Source organism: Oryctolagus cuniculus, chromosome 9, assembly GCF_051225735.1.
Source record: "Oryctolagus cuniculus isolate XC-2025 breed Fujian yellow rabbit chromosome 9, ASM5122573v1, whole genome shotgun sequence".
Lineage (NCBI taxonomy): Eukaryota > Metazoa > Chordata > Mammalia > Lagomorpha > Leporidae > Oryctolagus > Oryctolagus cuniculus.
The window spans coordinates 102,661,498-102,680,877 of record NC_142875.1 but is presented as its reverse complement, the minus strand read 5'-3'; the positions used below and the strand labels follow the sequence as shown (position 1 = coordinate 102,680,877).

Below are 19,380 nucleotides of genomic sequence, written 5' to 3'. Positions count from 1 at the left end.
GGCTGGCCTCTGCAGCCTGACTGAGGGGCAAAGCCGTGCCTGACCTTGGCTTTTCCTGAGGAAGGAACCGGGGAACGGGAGCAGGAGCCGGGCTGGTCAAGCCATCCAGTGCCGCAGCTTTTCTGAAGGTCAGTTTGGGCCTCCACTCCATTTTGGGCAGGCATGGGCCAGCGCCTAGAGCGGGGTTGGGAGGTGGTGGGAGGGTAGGGGGAGAAGGTCCCCTGCAGGGGCTGTGTGCGAGTGGAATAAGTTCTGGTCTCATCCTGAGACCCTGGGACAGAGGCAGGGCTCGTGAACCGTCAGAGAGGACCTGGGCTCCACCGTGGCCCCACAGTTCACAGAAACGGAGCCCCAACTGGAATTCCAGACTCCTGGTCCTGCAGGGCCAGTCGGATGGGGCTGTGGGCAGCCTGCCGAGCTCACAGACGGCAGCAGGAGGCCAGGGAAGGTTCTGGTCTTTATTTTGGAGACTGTTACATTGGTTGGCTTGGTCCTCAATGGTCCCCCTCTCCCCTGGAGTCCTCGGTGAGGTCATCACCCCAGCCCAACGACTGCCCACCCTTACCAGCTGCGTTGCCGAAATGCTGAGGGACACCTACATTATTGTGCACCTCCCCAGTCCCCCGCCCCTTGCTGCCCATTTCTCTCCCAAACCTGCAACCTCTACTGGGTTGGGTCTTTCGAAGCGTGACAGAGGGAAAGGGAGGTTGGGGGTGGGGCGGGGGCCAAGCCAGGGCCTGGCATTGCCGCTTGCACCGGACTGTGCCCCGCAGGGCCGTGGCGAGAGAGGCGCACCGACACCTCACTCTTACTCCGGAGCCCTGCCGACCACCCTGGGGTCCTCTCACAACCCACCTGGGCTGGTGACTGAAATGGTTCCCCTCCCCACCCCCCGACTCAGATGACAGGATTCATTTCGCAATTCCCGGAAGGCATGCAGCAGGGCCCTGCGGATGGAAGGGGCCCGTGGAAAGAGGTTCAGTCAGAGTTAGGGCCGGGTGACGCGGCTGCCGCCCCTCCTGGCCGCCCTCAGGTCTCCGCTGACGTCTCCATTTGGCTTCTCGCTTCTCCAATCTCCCCACGTCCCTCTTATTTCCCACCCTTGTATGACTTCCCAGCTGCCGCCCTAGCCCCCGCAGTCCTCTGCTCCCCCAAATTGCAGTCAGGGGAAGAAGCGCTAACCCGTTCTCCCGCCCCTGCTCCCGGGTCCCATTGGTCCCCTCCCCCGCTGCAGCACCTGAGCCCCCCGGCCTCCCGATTGGCCCGCGGCCCCGTCAATCCCGCCTGGCTGTGCTGACGTCATTCTGCAGTAGCGGGCAGGGGTGGGAGTGAGAGAGCGTGAGGACGCGGGGCTCGCGGGGGAACGCGAAGGGGCCGCGGCGAGTGCCCCACCTCGGCCGCCCGGCTTGGGGTCCCAGGGCCGGCTCTATGGCCTAGCGTGCGCGGCAGGCTCCTCTCTGCGGCTTCCCTGCTGCCCCCGGGGTTCCGTCCGCTCCTCCGAGAGCCCCCGCATCCTCCTCCAAGGTGGAATAAGCAGGCTTGCGGCTCCCAGGGGACCGCAAGCCTGGCCCTGCCCTGCCGAGCTCTGCACCATGGCCCTGCTGCTGCTGCCCCTCTTGCTGGCCTTTCTGCACCCTCCCAGCTCCGCTAACAAAGGTGAGTGAGGTGGGGGCGGCGGCGGGAAGGAGGGGCTGGGGGCTCTCTGGCCCCTGACAGGTGTCCCCTTCCCGTCCATTTCCACGGATTGCTTCCTTTGCCCCTCGCGCCACATCCCGCGTGCTTCTGCTGCTGGCCGTCCCGGTCGTCTTGGCCCCCATTCCGTCCTGGGTTTCACCCACAATCTCGGTGCTGGCAGCAGGCTTGGGTCCTGGGGGGCTTCCCCCGGGGCGGGGTGAGAGCCGTCTCGCGGGGATTTTCTGCTCTCACCGAGACGTGCGCACACCAGGCTGTGTGGCAGATCCATCTGCTTCGTCTCCATCCCATCCTGGGCAGTAACTGTCGGGTGCAGCTCAGCGATTCAGAGCACGTCTGGTTGTGCGCGTTCCTCTGCACCGCTTCCCCTGCGCCCGCATCCGCGGGTTTGCGGTGCGCACCGGAGCGGCCCTCTCTGGCCAACAGCAGCTCCGTTCAGCTGGGCGAGGCTGTCCCAGGGGCGGGCTGGGGGCTGGGGGGCGCTGGAAGGGGCAGAGGTGTGTGTGTGGGGGGAGGGGGGCGAGGCAGAGCTGAAAAGGAGAAGAGGGAGGGGAGGCGTGGGAGGAGGAGGACAAGAAGGGGATTGAGAAGGGTAAAGGTGGAGGCGGCAGAAAGGCGGGGGGAGTGAATGGAAGGTGAGGAGGAGAGAGGGAGAGGGAATGGACCCGGCGTGCCCAAGAGGAGAGGAGCAGTGACACAGGTTCAGAAACCCCGAGAGAGGAGCGAGGTCGGCGCGGGGAGCCCAGGAGATGGTGCCAGCCATTCCCTCCGCGCCCGTCGCCCTCTGGCCGGTGCTCTCCTCCTCAGTGCCCAGCCTCAGCCTTCTGCAGTTCCTGGGCACCATCCTGTGGCTTTCTCCTCAGCCGGTAGCACGGAGGTCATGGTGGCCGTGGATGAGAGCAGGGCAGACGCTGCGGTACCAGGGGGCTTGTGGGGTGTGGTTGCAGGGAGAGTGGAGATGGGGTTTCTTGCTCAGCATGAGTTAGTGGGATGGAGGTGCCCTTTGATGACTCGGTTTCCCCTGAAGCTATGACAACCCCCACACATTGTCTGGCTGATGTGCGGTGGGAACTTGCTTGGGGAGCCTGAGTGTTGGCGTGACGGGTCAGGCAGAGTGACGGACGTGGAGGTTAGGGATGGCTGGGGGTGTGGGAAGAGAGGGGAATGGGCTGAGCTTCACTGAGTGCCCTGGGTGTCCCTGTGGCCACTTGCCAGGCTTGTGGGAGAGGTCTTCCCCGGGGAGGAGTCAGGGGCCAGCTGGGTCTGCAGGGACCCCGGGGACCTGGAGTCTGAGTGAGTCACAGCCAGGCTGCATTGGCTGCTGGCCGAGCCCAGGAGGGGGCGGGGCAGACAAGAATTAAGTCCTGGGTGTGTATAGCAAGGAGTGTGAGCTTGGGGGCCTTGGAGAGGACATGGGAATGCACTGGTCTGAGTGTGTTCTCTTGGGCGTGGGGTGGGAAGTAGGGAGGGATTTGCTGTGTTTCTAGGCCAGCTCCGTAATCCCTTAGGATGCTGGCTCTGCTGGGTCCAGTCATTTGGCATCGATTCCTCTGCTCTCTCCTTGCCTGCCTCTGTCCCCCTCCCTCTGTCCTATATATCTTCTCTTCTCTGTCTTCTCCTCTTCCTCTACTCTGGGAGAATGGCCTGAGGTTGGGGCTTGGCTGGAGAAGTGCAGAGGGAAGAGATAGGGTTGAAGTGGAGTAGGGAAAGGGGTTAATCAGACTCCAGGAAACTTCTAGATCTTCTTTTGCTGGTTTCAATGCTACCCCTAATGAATCCCTTCCTTTCCCCAGGGCCCTTCTGAGGGCCCCAAGCCCCAGTCTCCCAAGAAGATTGTTCACCTCCTGACTGTGGCTTGGGGGGACATAGTGGTCTCCTTTCCCACAGGGCAGGCTGTTGCCATGGAAACTATCTGTCTGCCATCGGAGATGGCTGTGACCTCCCACGGACCTCAGACTCCTTCTGTAGCCGATTTCTTGTCCTCAGCCCTCCCAGGGCGTGGAAAGGGTGCTGGTGCTGGGCTGTGGGTTGTCTGGGTCAGGCAGGGCTGTAGTGGGAGTGGAGGGGCCCACTCACAGGTGATTCCTCTCCTCTCCTTGGGGCGGGGCCAGCCAACAAGCACAAGCCATGGATCGAGGCAGAATACCAGGGCATAGTCATGGAGAATGACAACACGGTGCTGCTGAACCCTCCACTCTTCGCCCTGGATAAAGACGCCCCCCTGCGCTATGCAGGTAATTGGGGTTGGGGCTGGCAAGGCAGGACAGGGCAGAGAAAAGCTGGTGGGAGAGTAGAGGGCAGAGGTGAGGGAGGAGTCCTGGGAGTGGAAGAAATGGGAAAGAGACCGTGGGAAAGTAGAAATGGGCTCAAGGAGGGGGAGCGGGCTACCTCCAAGAATGGAGGCTGAACAAATGATGCCAGGCAGGCAGGGGTTAAGCATGACTTGGGTCTGCCAGATCTCAAGCCTGGGGCCCTGAGAGGCTGCTGCTCCCGGGGAGCTGAGTTGGAGTGGTGTGTCTGATGACCACTGCTTCCATGCCTGCAAGCCAAGGGCTGGGGCTTTGGGAGGGAAGTGGAGGGGAGGCTGAAGGCAGGGAAGGGGATGTAGCAGGTGGTGCTGGAGCCTTGCTCCTTCCCTTCCGTCCTTGGCCAGGTGAGATCTGTGGTTTCCGGCTCCATGGGTCTGGGGTGCCCTTCGAAGCTGTGATCCTGGACAAGGCAACAGGAGAAGGACTGATCCGGGCCAAGGAGCCAGTGGACTGCGAGGCCCAGAAGGAGCACACCTTCACCATCCAGGCCTATGACTGTGGCGAGGGCCCCGACGGTGCCAACACCAAGAAGTCTCACAAGTGAGGGAGTCCTTGTCCCCCGCCCTGTGGGCCACAACGTAGGGCCCTCCTGCCTGCTCCCAAGCCCCTCACTATCCTCCGTCCATGCCTCACTGGATGGCCACTCCCCTGCCCCGCTGTTCCCAAGCGTCGGGGATCTTCAGTCGAGGAGACAGAAAAACATAGCAGAGATCAGGGGATCTAATCCTGGCTTTGCCTCCTAGGACTCTGGGCACTTACTTAGCCTTTCCGGACCTGCTTTTCCTTATCTATACCTCAGGGGAGGTGGTGATGACTTTGGCAGGCTGCTGTGAAGACGCAGAAAGCCTGCACACAGTGCCTGGCGTGGGGTGGAGGTCTCGGTGCGTGGGAGGTGGAGAACAAGGAGGAAGAGGGTGAACCCACCCAGATTCCTTTCAACTGCCCCCTCGAGTCCACTGGCAGTGTCCACCACACACACGATTCCTAACACATACCTAGGGCTCTTGGCGAGGGTGGGACAGGGGCTGGGTACAGCATGAGAGACGTGCACCTGTGGGACACCTGTCTCTGTTGCCAGCTAACTTCTCATCTGAGGATAAGAGAAAGATCAGCAGTCAGGATTCCTGGGCCACTCAGAGGCAGTAGAGAAAAAATGCTCTTTGTGACTCAGTTTCCCATTTGGAGCCGGTACTTTCGCGTCTGGGCCCTAGGAGCCTGGACCTTGCCTGGTGGAAGGGTTCAGCATATAGGATCTAGACCCCACTCTTCTTACCTAGTGGTGTATAAGTGGTGCGGGATCACACCTGACACACAAATTTCACAGCCAGGCAAGGAAGGCAGTGCACAGCTCACTGCTCAAATGTGACAGGTGACCTAGGACTTTTTTTTTTTTTAAGGTTTATCTATTTATTTGAAAGGCAGAGTTAAAGAGAGAGGGAGAGACAGAGACAGAAAGAGATCTTCTGTCTGCTGTTTCACTCTCCAAATGGTCACAATGGCCAGGGTTGAGCCAGGTTGAAGCCAGGAGCCTGGAACTCCATCCGGTTCTCCCACATGGGTGCAGAGGTCCAAGCACTCAGCCCATCCTCTGCTGCTTTCCAGGTGCAGTAGCAGGGAGCTGGATCAGAAGTGGAACAGCTGGGCTTTGGATTAGCACCCTTATGGGATGCCAGCATTGCAGACGGGGGCTTACCTCAGCACGCCACAACGTTGGTCCTGGCCTGTGACTTTTGTGCAAATGCTATTTCCCTTCTGAGTGTAGCTTTTACTCGTCATATTCCTTGATTAACCCATTGAATCTGACCATAGAGAAGGAAGGAGCTGCTGGGTTTTGTGCCTTACCCCTTGTCTTGGCTCCCTAACCTGTAGCATTCTGTACAGAAGCCATGGACATAAGCTCCTGGCGGCCCCTGCTGCTTGTTCCTCATCCCTTCCATCAGCCTGGGCCCCCTCCTTCGGGTTGCCCTGGGTCTGGCACGATGGTGGATCAGTCTGGTGCCTTGTGGGAAGAGCAGGAGCATGCTGCCGCCTGCCCCAGGCTCTGGGTTAGACTGGCTGCCTCCTGTTCACTCCCTGTCTGGATTCCTGCTTGTGCCGAGCTCTGGCTGATGCCTCCTCATCCCTCCTCCCACCCTGGTCCATGTGCAGGGCAACTGTGCACGTGCGGGTCAATGATGTGAACGAGTTTGCCCCAGTGTTTGTGGAGCGGCTGTACCGTGCTGCAGTGACCGAGGGGAAGCTGTATGACCGCATCCTGCGGGTAGAAGCCATCGACGGCGACTGCTCTCCGCAGTACAGCCAGATCTGTTACTACGAGATCCTGACCCCCAACACCCCTTTCCTCATTGACAATGATGGTGAGTTCGCCCTCTGCCTTCCGCCCCAGCTGCCTGGCCTCCGTGCACCCATGTCCCTCAGGATGACCAAGGCCTGTGCTCTCCGGTCTCCTGCCCCTCCTCCCGGCTTCCAGACACCCTCCAAGCTTCCTGCTGCCCAGTCCATCTGCTGCCCAATTAGCTGGGCAACCTCCGCTTGCCTGCCTGCGCTTTCTGCAATGCTCCTGACCCCATCTGACCTCCCCCACTCCTACCCCAGGGAACATTGAGAACACAGAGAAGCTGCAGTACAGCGGCGAGCGGCTCTATAAGTTTACAGTGACGGCTTACGACTGCGGGAAGAAGCGGGCGGCGGATGACGCCGAGGTGGAGATCCAGGTGAAGCCCACCTGTAAACCCAGTTGGCAAGGTAGGTAGCTCGGCTCTGTGACTCACCCTGCTCTCTCTCTCTCTGTCCCTCCTGACAGTCGTGGGGGCCAGCTTTGGGGTTGGCAGCATCTTTGAGGGGTGGGCTTCTGCCCTGGGTAGGTCATTTTCCTAGGAGTCCCAGGGGGTCAGTGGACATGGCAAGAAGGAGTATGGCTGGGAGGGGCTGTCTTCCCCTTCTCTCTCTCCATGGCTCCCCCCATCTCACCCCCACAGGCTGGAACAAAAGGATTGAATACGCACCCGGCGCTGGGAGCTTGGCTTTGTTCCCTGGCATCCGCCTGGAGACCTGCGATGAGCCGCTCTGGAGCATTCAGGCCACCATAGAGCTGCAGACCAGCCACGTGGCCAAGGGCTGCGACCGAGACAACTACTCCGAACGGGCACTGCGGAAGCTCTGCGGTGGGTGTGCCCCTACCCCCAGCACTCCCTCAGCCTGGCCCTTCCCTCCTGGCCTCTGCCTCAGTCTCCTCTGGCCCATCCCAAGTATCTGCCTTCTGTCTCCTCTGGCCACCCACAGGTGCATATATCCACAGGGGCTGGGGCAGTGATCAACTCTTATGGCATAAAGGGAGGGCAAATACGTCTTTGGCAAAGATGCACGATTGTAGCAACAGTTACCAGATACTGTAGGGAGACGGAAAATGCTGGAGAATGTGTTGAGTTAGCTGGAGAGATACTCCTGGAAGAGAGGTCCATGCCTCTTTTTTTTAAAAAAAATTATTTAAGATACACAAATTTCATGTCTCTCATATATACAGACTTAGGAACATAGTGATTCTTCCCCCACTAAGCTCCCTCCCCCACGCTCACGCTCCCTCCCTTCTTCCTCCTCTCTCTCCTATTCCCACTCTTAATTTTTACAGAGATCTATTTTCAGTTTACTTTATACTCATAAGATTAACCCTAAGGTAGGTAAAGAGTTCAACAAATAGTAAAAAGAAAAAACAAAACTGTTCCTCAACAGAAGGGACAAGGGCTGTAAACAGTTATGAAATCTCAAAATGTCAGTTTCACTCCAATACATTCATTTTAGGTACTCTATTATAGTTACCGCAGATCAAGGAACACATAATGCAGCTCACAATAGCTAAGATATGGAATCAACCCAGATGTCCATCAACTGATGACTGGATGAAGAAATTATGGTATATATACACTATGGAATACTACTCAGTGATTAAAAAAATTAAAAGAAAATAAAATCCTGTGTTTTGCAACAAAATAGATGCAACTGGAAACCATTATACTTAGTGAAATAAGCCTGTTCCCAAAAGACAGATACCATATGTATTTTTTTAATGAAAATTTCATTTATTTATCTAATGTATTTGAAAGGCAGAGAGAGAGATTTTCTGTCTGCCGGTTCATTCCCCAAATGCCTGCAACAGCCAGGACTGGGCCAGGCTGAAGCCAGGAGCCAGGAGCTTACTCTGTGCCTCCCATGTGGGTGGAAGGGACCCAAGTACTTGAGCCATCATTTTCTTTCTTGCTTCCTGGGTTAGCAGGAAGTTGGAATCAGGAGCAGAGCCAGAACTTGAACCCAGTCACTCCAATGTGGGATGTGGGATGTGGGTGTCTAAGCGGCACCTTATCTGTTCTGCTACCCCAAACGCACCCCCACCCCGTTCTCTTGTCTCTGAGAGGCCACAGGAAGCTCTTTGTTTTCCCATCAGTCACTCTTCTGCATCCCTCCACCTGCTGCCTCTCGGCTCTGACACCTGTGCTTCCTTGGGCTCCTGCAGGTGCTGCCACTGGGGAGGTGGATCTGTTGCCCATGCCCGGCCCCAATGCCAACTGGACAGCAGGGCTCTCAGTACACTACAGTCAGGACAGCAGCCTCATCTACTGGTTCAATGGCACCCAAGCCGTGCAGGTGCCCCTGGGCGGCACAGCCGGGCTGGGCTCTGGGCCCCAGGACAGCCTCAGTGACCACTTTACCCTGTCTTTCTGGATGAAGCATGGTGTAACCCCCAACAAGGGCAAGAAGGAGGAGGAGACCATCGTGTGTAACACTGTCCAGAATGGTGAGTCTCCCTCAGGGCGCCAGGCTCGTGTGGGACACTGGCTTCTTGTCTCGCACCTGTCACAGTCCAGGGTTGGATTCTGGACAGCTCACTTCCCTCTCTTCATTTCTGAGATGTCAGTGCTAAAGTTGAGAGTCCCTGAAATTCCGTGACTTACCCCCAAGATGACATGCTGAGATCCTACAGCTCTCGGAGTGCAAGGGGCCTCCTCGCTGCCATGTGCAGTTGGCTAAGCAGTCCCCCTGCATGTCATGTAGGGCACTGCCCCCATCTCTGCTGCGCTGCATTGCAATGGGACAACCTGGGAAACCATGCGCCCTGTTCCTTCTCTCCCACTCCCATCGCTTCCTCCTCCCTGAGGGATAATCAGCTCCATTTCCAAGGACCCCCTCCCCCCTCCTTCAACAGCAGTGGCACACCCCTCCAGGGAGGGCTCAGCTTTGACCTACTCTTTTATTTCTAGCTACTTCTACGACCCCATTTCTCTCAACCTGAAAAGGGTTGTCACCCGTGAGGTGTGTACCAACCAAAGCGCTGATAAAGAGCTGGGTAGGGGCAGGCTGGTCAGCATTCCCCATCCCCCAGGGGCTGGAATGTGTGTGTGTGTGAGAGAGAGAGAGTGGGAGAGGACGGAGAGAATCCAATGTCTCTCCCTCCTGTGGCTTTGAACTTGCTCTTGCCTCAGGACCTGTGGTGAGCCTTGCCCTCGTTCTCTCCCCTCAGAGGATGGCTTCTCTCACTACTCACTGACTGTCCATGGCTGCCGAATTGCCTTCCTCTACTGGCCCCTGCTGGAGAGTGCGCGCCCAGTCAAATTCCTCTGGAAGCTGGAGCAGGTGAGGCTGGTGGCCAGCTCCTGGGAGGGCTGGGGATGTCTCCACCTTTTAGGAAAGGAGGATCCCAGGACTGGGGCTGGCACCATCTGCACTGCCCTGTGCCCCCTCTTTCATTCTCTGCTTTCAGTCCGGGGCCATTCTATGCCCTGGTTTTCTTGTTCTTTTCTTCCAAGGTTGTCAACTACAGAAAGTACTTCTGGGTTAACAGGGAATAGGGTACAAATTACTACTAACACCAAATCCAACTAGTTATCTTTTACTTCCTTGTTATCCTCTCTCTCTCTCTCTCTCTCCAAGACTGATTTATTTGGGGCTGGCATTGTGGTATGGCAGGTAAAGCTGCTACCTCTAATGCCAGTATCCCATATGGATGCCATTTGTGTCCCAGCTGCTCCACTTCTGATCCAACTTCCTGCTAATGGCCTGGGAAAAGCAGCAGATGTCCCAGGTGTTTGGGCCCCTGCCACCCACATGGGAGACCCAGATGAAACTCATGGCTCCTGGCTTGACCTGACCCAGCTCTGGCCATTGCAGATAATTGAGTGAACCAGTGGATGGAAGATCTCTCTTTCTGTCTCTCCCTCAGTCTCTGTCATCCTGACTTTCCAATAAAGACAGAGAGAAATCTTCCATCTGTTGGTTCATACTCCCAAATGCCCACAACGGCTGGGGAGGAGCCAGGAACTCCCATCAGGTCTCCCATGCGGGTGACAGAGATCAAAGTACTTGAGGCATCATTTGCTGCCTTCCCAATGTGTGAGCAGGATGTTGGATCCGAAGTGGAGTATCCAGAACTGGGTATGGGATATGGAAATCCTAAGTGTGGAAGTCCTAAGCACAGTGACTTAACCTGTTGTGCCAAGGTACCTGTCCTCTTTTCCCTCTATTTAAAAAAATTTAACCCGGGGGAGAGCATTTGGTGCAGTAGTCAAGTTGTTGCTTGGGACACTTGCATCCCATAGCGGTGTTCCTGGGTTCCAGTCCTGGCTTCAATTTTGATTCCAGCTTCCTGCTAATGTACATACTGGGAGGCAGCAAGTGATGGCTCAAGTACTTGGGTCCCTGAACCCGTGTAGGAGACTTGATTGAGATCTAAGCTCCTAAGTTTGACCTGGCCCAGCCCTGGCTGTTGGGAGAATTTGAGGAGTGAACCAGCAGGTGGTAGCTTTCTGTGGAGACTGGGCTAGGTTGAATCTGAGATGTACGTGGGAAGCCTGAGGAGCACTTCGGGGAGTGGGGCAGAAGTCACCCTGCACCATGTGCTAGTCTGAGAGTGTCCCTTGGCCAGATACTGCAGCCCCCTTTTCTCCTGCAGCTGCAGGCTATATCTGTCCTTGAAGGCAAATATTTTGGCCATCTTTTTAATACGGATTGTTCCTTCAGATTATACGAGACACAAATATCATCTCCTTTGATAGAAAACATATTTCTTTGTACTAGCCCCCTGGGTGAAGAAGCCTGCTGTGATTGTGTGAGCATAAAACCCCTTGTAAAACTGATAAAACTTGACCATTGCTCGGACAGTAGTCCCTGCCCATCCTTCAACCCGCGGTTCCAAACCTCGCTGGAAAACAGCACAGCTTTCTCTTTGTCTTTCCGCCTTTAAAATAAAATGGAAATAAAATAAAATAAGCTACTCTAGAGGTTCCAGTACCATGTATATGTTTATAGATGATTTTAAAATTATTTTAATTTATTTTTAAGATTTATTTATTTGAAAGGCAGAATTATAGAGAGGGAGAAGCAGAGAGGAGAAAGAGAGAGAGAGAGAGAGAGAGAGAGAGAGAGAGAGAGAGGTCTTCCATGTGCTGGTTCACTCCCCAGATGGCCACAACAGTCAGAACTGCGCCAGGCAGGAGCCAGGAGTCAGGAGCTTCATCTGGGACTCTCAGATGGGTGCAGGGGCCCAAATACTTAGGCCATCTTCTGCTCCTTTCTCAGGCCAATTAGTAGGGAGCTGAATTGGAAGTGGAGCAGCTGGGATTAGAACCAATGCCCATAGAGGATGCCAGTGCTTAACCCACTGCACCACAGTGCCAGCCCCTTTATTTATTTATTTTTAAAGATTTGTTTTATTTATTTGAAAGAGTTAGAGAGAGGGAAAGACAGAGAGACATTTTCCAACTGCTGGTTCATTCTCCAAGTAGCTACAATGGCCAGGGCTGACCAGGCTGAAGCTAGGAGCCAGGAGCTTCACTCAGGTCTCTGACATGGGTGGCAGGGGCCCAGGCATTTGAACCATCTTCTGCTGCTTTTCCCAGGCCATTAGCATGGAACCAGGTCAAGAGTGGAGCAGCTAGGACATGAACTGGCACCCCTATGGGATGCTGGCATGGCAGACAGTGGCTTTACCTGCTATGCCACAACTCCGGTCCCCATAATTTTTTTCTAAAAGATTTATTTGAAAGGCAAAGCATTGGGTGGGGAAGAGAAATATTCCATCTATTAGTTCACTTCCCGAATGACTGCACAGCCAGGCCTGTGCCAGGCTGAAATCAGGAGCCAGGAACTCCATCCAAGTCTCTCAAATGAGTGGCAGGAGTCCAAGCTCTTAGGCCATCATTTTCTTGCTTTCCCTGGCACATTAGCAGGGAGCTGGAGTGGAAGCAGAACAGCCGGAACTCAAACTGGTGCTTTGATAGGAGATGCTGGTGTCCCAAGCCGCTGCTTAACCCACTGTGCCACATGCTGGCCCCTACATCAGTTTTAGTCCTCTTAAGAGCATTTATGGTGTAGAGATTTACATGAATGATGGACTGGGTACTAGGCTGGTGCCTGACAGATTTTGGACACGGGTGTCACTCTTTGAGCTGAGTGGACAGCAGTTCACAGGGGAGTTCTGCTCCAGAGCTGGGTATGTGAGGGGCCGGGGAAGAAGTGGCTGCTTGCCTTGCCCGCAGGTCTGTGATGACGAGTGGCACCACTATGCGCTGAACCTTGAGTTTCCCACGGTCACACTCTACACTGATGGCATCTCCTTTGACCCCGCCCTCATCCATGACAACGGCCTCATCCACCCGCCCCGGCGGGAACCTGCTCTCATGATCGGGGCCTGCTGGACCGGTGAGCCCCTCTCAGGTTCTTACGACCCGGCCACTAGGATGGGCCAAGGGAGGTGGGCAGCTGTCGGCGGCTGGGTGGTGGGGTGACTCTGATAGACCCCCCCCCCATAGGCCACTCTGCCTGGGCAGTTTCCTTCTCAGATGTCCCCCAGAAGCTCTTAATGTAACTTCAGCCAGGTCCCCTGTGGCTCCATTGAAGTGGCAGTGACCACCACAGCCCAGTCCCCTGTTGGACAGGGACCCTTCCTCACATCACCAAGCTTCCGAGGCTTAAGCCATTTCTTTCATTTTTTTCTTCAAGAGTGTGGATCCCCGCTACCTAGCTAGGGCTTGGTCTGTGGCAGAGGTGGAGGGAAGGGTTGGGACTCAGCCTGGAGGTGGCATCTCCCACGTGGGCAAGGGCCGACTCCCCGCACCACGGGAAGACTTCTCGTTCCTCTCCATCTCTGTGTCCCCGCAGCTCTGACCTCACTGCCATTTTTGCTTTTGGTCTGCAGAGGAGAAGTACAAAGAGAAGGAAAAGGGAGGCGACAACAGCACGGAGAGCACCCAAGGTACCCCGCGCGCCGGCGTCGGAGGCCGCGGAGTTCCGCAGTTGACTCGACCCCGCGCTCCCTTGCACACCCTGATGCCGCGCCGGCGGCCTCCAGGGGCCAGCGGCGTGCCCGGGCGGTGGAGGGGCTGGTTCGCTGGCTCTCCGCACGCAGGGGCGGCGGTGGTCGGGGCAGGCCTGCAGGACGGAAGCTGGGGCGCCGGTGCAGCGGGCACACATCCATCCCGGCCTCCTGCACGGCACCGCGGACAGCGCCCTCTCCTGGTTTCACCTCCTTCCTTCCTCCCTCTCTCGCTCTCCTCCCAGCTGCTTCCGTGTTTCACTCTCTTCTCCCCCTAGCATCATTCCGGGTCTGGGGGCTCCCCTCTTTCCCCTCTCCCACCCTGCCCTTGCTTCTCTCGCTCTCTCCCCTCCCTCCTTCTCCCTTTTTGTTTCTGTGTTTCTCCTGTTCCCTGCAGTCTCCTGCTTTCTCCTGTCCTCTCACCGCCCACCCGGCCCCTGTGTTCCGCCCTAGGAGACCCCTTGCCGATCCACCACTACTTCCATGGCTACCTGGCTGGGTTCAGCGTGCGCTCAGGGCGCCTGGAGAGCCGCGAGGTCATCGAGTGCCTCTATGCATGTCGGGAGGGGCTGGACTATAGGGATTTCGAGAGCCTGGGCAAAGGCATGAAGGTATAGCCTCTTCCTCCGGCCCTCTCCTTCCCCGCATGCCCCATGTCCCCCCCCCCCCCCCCCCCCCGCTCTTGGCCTCTCCTGCCTGCTCTTAGCTGTGTCTGTGTCTGGGGCCCAGGTCCACGTGAACCCCTCGCAGTCCCTGCTCACCCTGGAGGGGGATGATGTGGAGACCTTCAACCACGCCCTGCAGCATGTGGCTTACATGAACACTCTGCGCTTTGCCACGCCCGGCGTCAGGCCCCTGCGCCTCACCACCGCCGTCAAGTGAGTGCCGGGTGGGCGGGCAGATCACAGAGAGCCCACCAAGGGACTGCCTAGGGCTGAGAGCACGACCTCCCCTTCTGTGCCCCTCTCTGGGCCCCTCTTGCTGTAGGTCCCTTAGTAATGATAGTAGAAGAGCCTGGACTAGACGCAGATTTCCCTACAACCAATCCTTACTCTCCCCACTAAGCTGCACTTCCGGGACTTTGGGGATTTGGGGGTTTGAGCCTCCCCAAGCCCCTGTGCTGGTAGGCACAGTGGGACAGAGAGGACTGGGAGCCAGAGGACATGACAGTCATTTTTTTTTTTTTAAAGATTTATTTGTTTATTTGAGAGGCAGAGTTATAGAGAGAGAGGGAGGGAGAGACAGAGAGAAAGGTCTTCCATCCCCTGATTCACCCCCTAAATGGCCACAACGGCTGGAGCTGGGCAGATCCGAAGCCAGGAGCCAGGAGCTTCTTCCGGGTCTGCAATGCAGGTGCAGGGGCCCAAGCACCTGGGCCATCTTCCACTGCTTTTCCAGGCCATAACAGAGCTGGATTGGAAGAGGAGCAGCCAGGATATGAACCGGCATCCATATGGGATATGGCACCACAGGCTGAGGCTTAGCGCACTATGCCACAGCACTGGCTCCAGATTTTGGATTCTTTAAAAAGAAAACTTGTAGATTATTTCAAGGTTTAAGTACATATTAGGTATTTAAAATATAATTTGGTGTAATGAAAGCATAATAGTTAAGGATCAGGGTGTATCGGGCAAATGCCATGAAGCAGAAGGAATAGCAGAATCTCATGGAATTATAGTGAGAACGGATGACATAATCCGGATCAAATGCCTACCAGCGTGCCTATTCTGGAATGCTGACTCCCGTACGAGGGCACTATCACCCCCGATTATGGGCGGGTTTTAGGAGCTACTGCCAGCTGATGGGTGGTCACGTGATTTAGGAGTCAGGATTCCCATGCTCTCCCCTCTTCTGCCTCAGTTTCTCCCTAAGTAATATGAAGATACGTGTCTCTGACTTGCCCCTGTCCTGGGAGGGAGAGAGCTCTGAGTCTTAGATGGGGACTGAGCATAAATTCAGGCCTCACGATTAGAGCTGTGGCAAGCAGGGCCAGTGGCTCTAATGGGGGAATGGGGCTGCAGTGCGGAGCTGCAGGTCACAGGCAGATGAGGTCAGGTAGGTGCAGACGAGAGCTGTGTACCCCATGTACTCTGCTTGTTATCGGCTGCCACCTGTCATGAAGGACTCAGTCTCCCAGAGACCAAGGAGTTGAATTGCCTCACCCCTTCCTGGCGTTTTTGTTTTTTTGTTTTTTTTTTTTTTTTTTTTTGCACAGGATGGAGCACTTCAAGGGAAGTTCCCAAAGAGGGAGAAGTGCTATGTTGTTTATTGACCGGCTCATCTGAATTCTCTCTTTCATGCCTAAGCTGGAGGCTTATCCAAGGCCTTGGAACCTGACGTTGGTCCTTTAGTGGAGGGAAGGGGCCTTGATGGTTTCTTTATGAGGTTAAGAAAGAGCTCTGATTTTTCCGTTTCTGGGGTTACTGTGTGCTTGGTGCTACCCCATTACTTCCCCGAAGTAATAGGAGAGATATGGAGGGGTGTGTGTGCATGCATGCATGTGCACATGTGTGTGTGCGTGTACACAACACAGAGAGACAGATACCTCGCAGCACCTCCTTTCTCGGATGCATGTCCTCGCCTTGTCCGTGGGGCTTCCCTGCCTTCCAAGTTTCAGTTCTTGGACATCTGTCCATTGAAAGCCAGATCTATGCAAGTCTTCGTTCAGTGTATAAAATTCGGGTTTGCACCTTGGTATTTTTCAGTCTTTCTTGGAAAGCCCATCTACTCGTGGTGTTAACCCCTGAATGGGTGAATGCCACATCTTTTGCTCCAGCTTTGTTGTCTTTCCATGGCTCTTGAATTTACTCCTGCTTCCAGTAGCTACACGTTCTGCCAGCACCTCAACCCAAAGTGCTAATGCTGAAACAGTTGGTGTGAAAGAACCATACCAGCCCTCCCTCTGAACCCTTTGTCTATAATGCATCTCTGTCTCTGGAGTCACCCGGGCTTGAAACCTCTGAGTCACCTTTGATCCCTCCCTGTCTGTACTCCTTGCCCCATTGGTAGCCCCATCGTCCAGACCCCACCCCTGTCTGGGGTCTGGCATCTGTCTTCTCTTTCTCCATTAGCCCCCTGAGCCCAAGCTCTGATCACCTCGCCCGCGGTCTATGTTGGCTTAGCCTCCTAGCTAGCTGACCCAGTTCTGAGCTTCTAACTTTGATTGACCCCACACCTGAGGCCAGATGAGAACTCTTGCATCAGAGTTCTCACCACACTTCCCTGATGAGAGAGATTGCAATGGCTTGCTCTTGCCCGTGGCGTAACTACAGACAGCCCTCCTGTTCTGGCGCTGTCTGCCTTTCCCACTCGCTGTAGAGTCAGCCTCCGCCAAGGTGAAGTCCTACCCCTACAGAGCTAGCTCGATTGCCCTTTTGCTGATGATTCTGATTATCTTACTTGCTCCTATCCCAGCCAGAAGTAACCTCTCCCTCTCTGAACTCTTTGTTGGCTTCACTTCTGTTGTGATGACCATTCTCGTCCTTGTTTTAGGATTTGGGTGCTGTATCTGACCTTCCTATCAGCTCCTTAATGCTTTCGGGTCAGGGACAGCCTCCGGTTCCCCTGTGGGTCGCCCAGAGCAGTGGCACAGCATCGCATCACTCAGTGCCGTGGGTCATCTGGAGCCCGTGCTCCTGGGTCAGCTGGGCTTGTTTCTCAAGAGGCTTTGACGTAGCTGTGTCTGGATGGCAGTGCAGATTGTCACAGGCTCCACTCTGTGTGTCACGGGACCTTAGCAAGTCGTGGACATTGGTCACTCGAGGGGCTCTGCGCTTTCACACCTGCTGAGGTTATGCCTTCTCCTTTTGGCCCCAGCAGTCCAACTGGACATGCTCGGTAACACCAATGGGGTTCTAGCAAAATCATTTCACAGTTAGCACAAGCGTATGGAACAGAGTCCCTGGCCCAGAATTACTAACCCCCTGGGAACACCGCTTGTTCAGGGGGTATCTTGGTCTGTTTTGTGCTGTTAAAACAGAATACTGGAGACTTTATAGAGATTATATGGCTACTTTATAGAGATTTCATTTTATAATTCTGGGGGCTGGGATCCAGAGGGTGGTCTCTGGCAATGGCCCCTTTTACTGTACTTCCCATGGCAGAAGGGCAGGGCAGGGGTGGGGTGGGGGTGTGGAAGAGCAAGGGTTTTGCTCTTCATTCACTCCATCCCAGTGATTCCAAAGTGTAACTCAGTCCAGCACCCCTGGGAATTCTCAATTCCAGAGTCTCACTTAAGTCAGGTATGAATGAGACTTGCAGAACACTTCGTCTTGAATCAAATGTGCCTCCAGGAGTGAGCCTATGAAACTAAACACATTATTTCCAAGATACAGTGGTAGGACATGCATGGGTAGGCATCCCCATTCCAAAGTAGAGCCAGAAGAATGGAAGAAGGGGCCACTGGTCCCAAGTAAGCCCCAAAGCCAACGGGACAAATACCATTACATCGAAAGACTCCAGATTAGCTTTGCTTTCCTCCTGGATGCACTGGGGCAGCCCCGCCCCCAGGGTTTTGCTGGGCTCTCACAGGTTGGAATCTCACACCTGCAGTCCCACCCCAGCCTGGTGCTGCACACTGCTGGCACCGCAGTTCTGGGTCCCTCGCTCCTACAGCTCCACTAGGCATTGGCCTTTTGGGAACTCCCTGTGCTGGAAGACTCTGAACCCACGATTCCACTCAGCATTGCCCTAGTGGGAAGGCTCTAGGTGGTGACTCTGGCCCAGGCTGTCTTTGAAATCCTTTGAAACACAGGTGCAGGAGCCAAGCTCCCCCAGCTCTTGCATGTGCACCTGCAGAATCAGCACCAAGGCTTACCGCTTGTGCCCTTTGGAGCCATGACCCAAGTCACACCTGGGCTCATTTGAGTCCTGGCCAACTGGTGCTGCCTGGAGTGTGCAGAGCAGACACCGAGGCAGGCCAGCGGGGAATGCTGGCTTTTCTGGGTGTCCTGGGCTGCTCTCTTGGGGCTCCTCAAAGCTCTCTGGGGCTCTGCAAGCATTCTCCATTGTCTCTGAGTAGATAGCACTGCCTTCCTTCTACCAGTCCCTCCACCAGAGGGTGCTTGGCCACACTTCTGTGAGCTTTTTCACTCTTTTCCTGGGCGGGGCTGAGACTCCTGTGAATCCCTAAGCTGTGTTTCCCTGTTAATTATAGATTTCATCTTTAAGTCAATTTTTCTTTTACTCTGCTGTATATGATTCACAGCCTCTTCATTCCCTCAACAGTTTGCTTAGGAATTTCTTCTGCCAGATATTCTAGTTCATTGCTCTTAAGTTCTTCCTGCCACAAAGCCTTTTGGCATGGGTGTGATTCAGCCACGTTCTTTGCCAGTTTATAACAAGGTTGGCCATTCCACCAGTTTCCAATAAGGTGCTGCTCGTTTCTGTCTTTGACCTCATCTGAATGGCATTTACCACCCACCTTTTTTTCTTTCTTTTTAAAAATATTTATTTAACTTATATTCTGTATAAATTATTTATGTAAATTATAAATAAATTTATATTTTATTTATATAAATTATAGTTATATATGCATTTATATAAATTATGGAGTTATAAGTCATACAGAGTTATGGGGTAGGGGGAGAGAAACAAAGTAGGGGAGTAGAAAGAGAGATCTTCCATTTGCTGGTTCAGTCCCCAGATAGCTGCAATGGTGGGTCAGGGTTGGGCCAGGCTGGAGCCAGGAGCCAGGAGCCAGGAACTTCATCTGGGTCTCCCATGTGGGTGGCAAGGGCTGAAGGAGTTGGGCCATTGTCTGCTGCTTTCCCAGGTGCATTAGCAGGGAGCTGGAGCAGCCGGGCTTGAACCGGTGCTCCTATGGGATGCTGGCTTTGCAGGCAGCAGCTTAATCCACTGCACCACAGCGCCTGTCCCGAAGATCTGTGTTTCTACGCATAGTCGGCTCCTGAGCGCTGAGCAGTTTCTGAGTTCTGTACTTTCCCGCGGCCCCCTCCTCTGCTGAAGCCTCCCCAGAATGGCCCTCGATGCCCTATTCAGGGCCTGTGCCTCAACCCTGCTCCAGCCTCTACCCCTTCCAGTTGCAAAGCTGCTTCCGTGTGTGTAGGTTTCTCTTAC

General features: G+C 55.1%; 2 protein-coding genes across 4 annotated transcripts in view; one reads left to right on the top strand and one right to left on the bottom strand.

Moving 5' to 3' along the window:
• The window catches only part of LPCAT3 (lysophosphatidylcholine acyltransferase 3), a 139,471-nt gene extending 124,081 nt beyond the window's left edge, over positions 1-15,390 (bottom strand). For both annotated transcript variants that reach the window (XR_016213466.1, XM_089304515.1), the window contains exon 1: positions 15,383-15,390. Coding sequence is in view for 1 of the 2 variants with exons in the window: in XM_089304515.1 (XP_089160641.1) it covers positions 15,383-15,387 (5 nt within the window). In the remaining variant the exon portion in view is untranslated. The remainder of the gene's footprint in view (positions 1-15,382) is intronic.
• CLSTN3 (calsyntenin 3) overlaps positions 8-19,380 on the top strand; it is a 31,873-nt gene continuing 12,500 nt past the window's right edge. The window contains exons 1-12 of one of the 2 annotated variants that reach the window (XM_008259773.5): positions 8-128; positions 3,804-3,926; positions 4,346-4,541; positions 6,150-6,358; positions 6,597-6,746; positions 6,980-7,165; positions 8,509-8,790; positions 9,514-9,626; positions 12,527-12,689; positions 13,186-13,242; positions 13,756-13,913; positions 14,032-14,180. In XM_008259773.5, the coding sequence (XP_008257995.3) occupies positions 3,851-3,926; positions 4,346-4,541; positions 6,150-6,358; positions 6,597-6,746; positions 6,980-7,165; positions 8,509-8,790; positions 9,514-9,626; positions 12,527-12,689; positions 13,186-13,242; positions 13,756-13,913; positions 14,032-14,180 (1,739 nt within the window). In that variant the 5' untranslated portion in view covers positions 8-128; positions 3,804-3,850. Of the gene's footprint in view, positions 129-1,306; positions 1,657-3,803; positions 3,927-4,345; positions 4,542-6,149; positions 6,359-6,596; positions 6,747-6,979; positions 7,166-8,508; positions 8,791-9,513; positions 9,627-12,526; positions 12,690-13,185; positions 13,243-13,755; positions 13,914-14,031; positions 14,181-19,380 lie in introns of those variants that run through there. The other variant, XM_002712751.6, reaches the window with a different exon arrangement.